The 6,575-nt window shown below is 45.9% G+C and overlaps 1 protein-coding gene across 1 annotated transcript; it reads left to right on the top strand.

Moving 5' to 3' along the window:
- Positions 1-3,950: 3,950 nt before the first annotated feature.
- Positions 3,951-4,898, top strand: LOC102459562 (olfactory receptor 52R1-like). Its single transcript, XM_014573878.2, has one exon. The coding sequence runs from the start codon at positions 3,951-3,953 to the stop codon at positions 4,896-4,898; it is 948 nt and encodes a 315-aa protein (XP_014429364.2).
- The last annotated feature ends 1,677 nt before the right edge of the window (positions 4,899-6,575 follow it).

The raw sequence follows: 6,575 nt of genomic DNA, 5'->3' as shown, positions 1-6,575 counted from the left end.
CTTTCACAAGGTCCCTCACCAAAGGCTCTTGCATAAATTAGGTTGTCATGGGATAAGAGGGAAGATCCTTTCATGGATTGAGAACTGGTTAAAAGACAGGAAACAAAGGGTAGGAATAATGGTAAATTTTCAGATTGGAGAGGGCTAACTAGTGGTGTCCCCCAAGGGTCGGTCCTGGGACCAATCCTATTCAACTTATTCATAAACGATCTAGAGAAAGGGATGAGCAGTGAGGTGGCAACGTTTGCAGACAATACTAAACTGTTCAAGATAGTCAAGACCAAAGCAGACTTTGAAGAACTTCAAAAAGATCTCACCAAACTCAGTGATTGGGCAACAAAATGGCAAATGAAATTGAATGTGGATAAGTGTAAAGTAATGCACATCGGAAAAAATAACCCCAATTATACATACATAGAAATCATAGAAATAAAAGAATACTAGGACTCGAAGGGACCTCGAGAGGTCATCAAGTCCAGTCCTGTGCCCTCATGGCAGGACCAAATACTGTCTAGACCATCCCTGATAGACATTTATCTAACCTACCCTTCAATATTTACCTAAGCTACTCTTAAATATCTCCAGAGATGGAGATTCCACAACCTCCCTGGGCAATTTATTATAGTGTTTGGCTATCCTGACAGTTAGGAACTTTTCCCTAATGCCCAACCTAAACCTCCCTTCCTGCAGTTCAAGCTGATTGCTTCTTGTTCCTTCCTCAGAGGCCAAGATGAACAAGTTTTTTCCCTTCTCCTTGACACCCTTTTAGATATCTGAAAACGGCTATCATGTCCCCCCCTCAGTGTTCTCTTTTCTAAACTAAACAAACCCAATTCTTTCAGCCTTCCCTCATAGATCATGTTCTCTAGACCTTTAATCATTCTTGTTGCTCTTCTCTGGACCCTCTCCAATTTCTCCACATCTTTCTTGAAATGCGGTGCCCAGAACTGGACACAGTACTCCAGCTGAGGCCTAACCAGTGCAGAGTAGAGCGGAAGAATGACTTCTCGTGTCTTGCTCACAACACACCTGTTAATGCAGCCCAGAATCATGTTTGCTTTCTTTGCAACAGCATCACACTGTTGACTCATATTCAACTTGTGGTCCACTATAACCCCTAGATCCCTTTCTGCCATACTCCTTCCTATACAGTCGCTTCCCATTCTGTATGTGTGAACTGATTGTTCCTTCCTAAGTGGAGCACTTTGCATTTGTCTTTATTAAATTTCATCCTGTTTACCTCTGACCATTTCTCCAATTTGTCCAGGTCATTTTGAATTATGACCCTATCCTCCAGAGTAGTCGCAACCCCTCCCAGCTTGGTATCATCTGCAAACTTAATAAGCGTACTTTCTATACCAATATCTAAATAGTTGATGAAGATATTTAACAGAGCCAGTCCCAAAACAGACCCCTGAGGAACCCCACTAGTTATGCCTTTCCAGCAGGATTGTGAACCATTAATAACTACTCTCTGAGTACGGTTATCCAGCCAATTATGCACCAACCTTATAGTAGCCCCATCTAAGTTGTATTTACCTAGTCTATTGATAAGAATATCATGCGAGACCGTATCAAATACCTTACTAAAGTCTAGGTATCCCACATCCACCGCTTCTCCCTTATCCACAAGACTCGTTATCCTATCAAAGAAAACTATCAGATTAGTTTGACACGATTTGTTCTTTACAAATCCATGCTGGCTGTTCCCTATCACCTTGCCACCTTCCAAGTGTTTACAGATGATTTCCTTAATTACTTGCTCCATTATGTTCCCTGGCACAGAAGTTAAACTAACCGGTCTGTAGTTTCCTGGATTGTTTGTATTTCCCTTTTTATAAATGGGCACTAGATTTGCCCTTTTCCAGTCTTCTGGAATCTCTCCTTTCTCCAATGATTTTCCAAAGATGATAGCTAAAGGCTCAGATACCTCCTCTATCAGCTCCATGAGTAGTCTAGGATGCATTTCATCAGGACCTGGTGACTTGCAGGCATCGAACTTTTCTAGGTTATTTTTGATTTGTTCTTTTTTTATTTTGTCTTCTAAAACTACCCCCTTCCCACTAGCATTCACTATGTTAGGCATTCCTATAGACTTCTCGGTGAAGACCGAAACAAAGAAGTCATTGAGCATCTCTGCCATTTCCAAATTTCCTATTACTGTTTTTGCCTCCTCACTGACCAGTGGGCCTACCCTCTCCTTGGTCTTTCTCTTGCTTCTAATGTATTTATAAAAAGTCTTCTTGTTTCCCTTTATTCCCGTAGCTAGTTTGAGCTCATTCTGTGCCTTTGACTTTTTAATCTTGCTCCTGCATTCCTGTGCTGTTTGCCTATATTCATCCTTTGTAATTTGTCCTACTTTCCATTATTATAGGACTCCTTTTTTATTTTGAGATCTTGCAAGATCTCGTGGTTAAGCCAAGGCAGTCAATTGCCTTATTTTCTAGCTTTCCGACACATCAGAATAGCTTGCTTTTGGGTCCTTAACAATATCCCTCAGTTGTTTTTCCCCTCAGTCTCGATTCCCATGGGACCTTACCTATCAGCTCTCTGATCTTACCGAAATCCGCCTCCTGAAATCCATTGTCTCTATTTTGCTGTTCTCCCTTCTACCCTTCCTTAGAATTATGAACTCTATGATTTCATGATCACTTTCACCCAGCTGCCTTCCACTTCCAAATTCTCAACCAGTTCCTCCCTATTTGTTAGGATCAAATTTAGAACAGCTTCCCCCCGGTAACTTTTTGAACCTTCTGAATTAAAAGGTGTCACCAATGCAATCCAAGAACTTATTGGATAGTCGGTGCCCTGCAGTGTTATATATGATGGGGGCTAATTTAGCTACAACTAATCAGGAAAGAGATCTTGGTGTTATCATGGATAGTTCTCTGAAAATGTCCATGCAGTGTGCAGCGGAAGTCAAAAAAGCAAATAGGATACTAGGAATTATTAAAAAAGGGATAGAGAATAAGACGGAGAACATCTTATTGCCCTTATATAAATCCATGGTACGCCCACATCTGGAATACTGAGTACAGATGTGGTATCCTCAACTCAAAAAAGATATTTTGGCATTAGAAAAGGTTCAGAAAAGGGCAACTAAAATGATTAGTGGTTTGAAACGAGTCCCATATGAGGAGAGGGTAAAGCGACTGTGACTTGTCAGTTTAGAAAAGAGGAGACTGAGGGGGAATATGATACAGGTCTATATATTCATGAATGGTGTGGGGAGGGTGAATACAGAAAAGATATTTACTTGTTCCCATAATATAAGAATTAGAGGACACCAAATGAAATTAATGGGTAGCAGGTTTAAAATAAAAAAAAAGTTCTTCTTCAAACAGGCACAGTCAACCTATGTAGGCTAGGACTAGAAGAGAGCTTAAAAAACATCTAGATAAATTCATGGAGGTTAGATCCATACAAGGCTATCAACAGGGGGTAACGAATGGTGCCCATGTAAGGCGTGTTGAGAAGCAGCCCTATTGTAGATTCATCCTATTTCAAGCAATGGTCTTTACTTCCACCACGGCTGAGAATAAGCGTGGGTCTCCATGGTGCTGATAACAGAGAGGACCTGCTGTTTTCCATGAGGTGTGTTTCCTGCTCTTTCCTTGAATGGTTTCCCACAGCACAAGGTGGAGACATTATTGACCCAGGAAGCACCATAAAATATGAAATTGCCAGTAGAAGGGTCATATGTTCATATTTAATTTCTCTGAATAATGAATATTCATTTCCAGTGTGTGGAGAGCAACCAATCTCCTTCACCGTGAAAATAGTCTCCATTAGTACATACCATGCCTCATACAAACATTCTCTGTCCTTTCAGGCATTTGTACTGTGACCATTGTCATTGATCCTGGTCACATACAGGTCATCAGGGGATCAGAAGGTGCACAAAATAGACAGCCTTCTGCCTCAGCGTTGGACACGTTCTCCGTCATTCCATGTCAGATTCCAATAAAACCTACTTCACCAACCCCTCCACCTTCATCCTGCTGGGCATTCCTGGCCTGGAGTGGGCTCATGTCTGGATCTCCATCCCCTTCTGTGCCATGTACATCATAACCATCTTGGGGAACCTCACCATACTGTTCATCGTGAAGACGGAGCCGAGCCTCCATGAGCCCATGTACTATTTCCTCTGCATGCTGGCCATCACCGACCTGGTCCTGTCCACATCTACACTACCCACAATACTGAGAAATTTCTGGTTTAATTTCAGGGAGATCAATTTCAATGCCTGTCTCACCCAGCTGTACTTCATTCATTCCTTCTCCGTGATTGAGTCTGGGATCTTCGTGGCCATGGCGTTTGATCGCTACGTGGCCATCTGTGATCCCCTGAGACATTCCACCATCCTGAATAACACTGTGGTGGCCAAGATCGGCCTGGCCGTGGTGCTGAGAGGTGCCATACTTGCACTGCCCTATCCCTTCCTGGCGAGGCACTGGCCATATTGTAGAACCAACATCATCCCCTACACGCACTGTGAGCATATGGATGTGGTGAAACTGGCCTGTGCAGACATCCGTGTCAGTAGCTACTACGGCCTCTTTGTGCTAATCTGTAGGATTGGTCTGGATGTGCTCTTTATTGCCGTGTCTTATATCCAGATCCTCAGGGCCATCTTCCGCCTCCCCACAAAGGACGCCCGGCTCAAGACTTTTGGGACTTGCACTTCCCACCTCTGTGTCATCTTAGCCTTTTATATCCCAACGCTCTTTGCCTCCCTCACGCCCCGCTTTGGCCTCCATATACCGCTGCATATCTACACTCTCTTTGCTAACATTTACCTCCTGGTGCCACCCATGCTGAACCCCATCATCTACGGAGTGAGGACCAAACAGATCTGGGACAGACTGCTCCAGCTTGTTACTCTGAAAGGGACCTAAATGTTTTCTCCTGGGCTATGTCTAGATTGCATCCCTTTTTCGTAAAAGGGATGCAAATTAGATGTATCGCAATTGCTAATGAAGCAAGGATTTAAATCTCCCCCGCTTCATAAACATAAACATGGCTGCTGCTTTTTTTTGGCTCGGAGCTTTGCCGGAAAAAAGCGCCAGTCCAGACAGGGATCTTTCGGAAAATAAAGCCTTTTCAGAAAGATCCCTTATCCCTCTTAAAATTCTGTGTCGACCGAGGCTTTGTCACCCGTTTTATGACTAATAAATATCATTTAAAAATAGACCTGGGTAGCCAATTGCTCTGTGACTCATCCCAGAGTTCTCCTCTCCCCGTGGGGAAGTCTTCAATTCCTGTTTGTGCCTAAAGCTGGATAAATAGCCCAGTGGCCAGGCTGGTTACATCCAGATGCTGCTTCTCCCCCAGAGACTGAACAAACCCCCCCAGGACTGCCCAGAGCTGGGTTATAAATGGTTCACATGCTGTGCCAGCTCTTGGCGTAGGGCACTGCTGCAGACGCCGGGCTGAGGGAGGTGCGGGACGCGGCTGCCTGAGGGGGAGTCCCAGGGAAGACTCTTTGGTCTCCGGATTCACAGGTACCATCTCTTGTGGATAATCTCAGCTGCTCAATAGCCCCTGAGCTATGTAGACATGCTGAGAGAGGGGGTAAATTTGGGGTCTTGTCAGCTCTGCACGGCCATTAAACATGCCCGGACCCTGGCCACAGAAGAAGAGTTTGCTCCCTGATCCCTGGCCAAAACATCCGTCTTTTCTGTGCAACCACACCCCTTCCCAATGATGTGCTCCAGACCAGAGGTAGCTGCATTTTAGTGCCCCAGGGGTCCTTCAGGGCAAAAGGTTTTAACAAATGTACAACACAGGGCCCAATCCTGAGGCTGCGCCAGCTTTTGGCTCAGGCCTCACAGAAGCAAAACTCCCCTTGGAATCAGAGGCGAGGAAAGAGCTGAGGCAGCTGCACGTCCCTGCAGAGACGCTGTCCCCTTCCCCTCCGGCATGTCAGGGCTTTGGCTGGTCCTGGGTGCTCTTTCCTGCCGTTTGCCTGCTGGGAAGTGAGGAGGTGCCTGGGCTCCACACAGCAACCATTGAACCCATTTCTCAGCAGAGGCAAGACCAGGGTTCCCAGTGCAGCTGTAAGGCTGTGATGCTCTAATGCTTTAAGTGCTCACAGGCCCTCAAGCCAATGCCCAGAACAGGCCCCAGCCTGGCTCTGCCAGAACTGGGAGTTGGAGAATCCAGCCCCCCCCTCACAGTTTCTCCAAAGTGTGAATCACGCTCAGGGCTGGGGCTTGAGCCAAGATTTCACCCAGATTTCTGGGAGACATTTTGCTGACACCGACTGCCCGCAGACACCGCTCCCACAGCTCTGTCCCCCTGTGCCCAGCCCAGGAGACAACTGAGTGTAGAGGAGAGGAGAAGAACTGGGAGTTGGAGACTCCAGCCCTTCCCCTCGCAGTCTCTCCGCAGGGTGAATCACGCTCAGGGCTCAGCCGTTAGCCCGGATTTCCAGCTGGAATTCGTCTGGCTTCAGCCTCCAGCCTCTGGGCCTTGCGCTTCTCAACTCGGTGAGATCCCAGCGCCCGACATTCCCGGTGGTTCCGCCCCAGCCCAGTCTCTGCCTGAGCCTAGTTTGATACGATAATGAGATG

The sequence above is a fragment of the Pelodiscus sinensis genome, chromosome 1, assembly GCF_049634645.1.
Source record: "Pelodiscus sinensis isolate JC-2024 chromosome 1, ASM4963464v1, whole genome shotgun sequence".
Lineage (NCBI taxonomy): Eukaryota > Metazoa > Chordata > Testudines > Trionychidae > Pelodiscus > Pelodiscus sinensis.
This window is presented reverse-complemented; position numbering and strand designations above follow the sequence as displayed.

Coding starts and splice junctions, on each gene's coding strand:
- LOC102459562 (XM_014573878.2), top strand. CDS start 3,951: ATGTCAGATTCCAATAAAACCTACTTCACCAACCCCTCCACCTTCATC.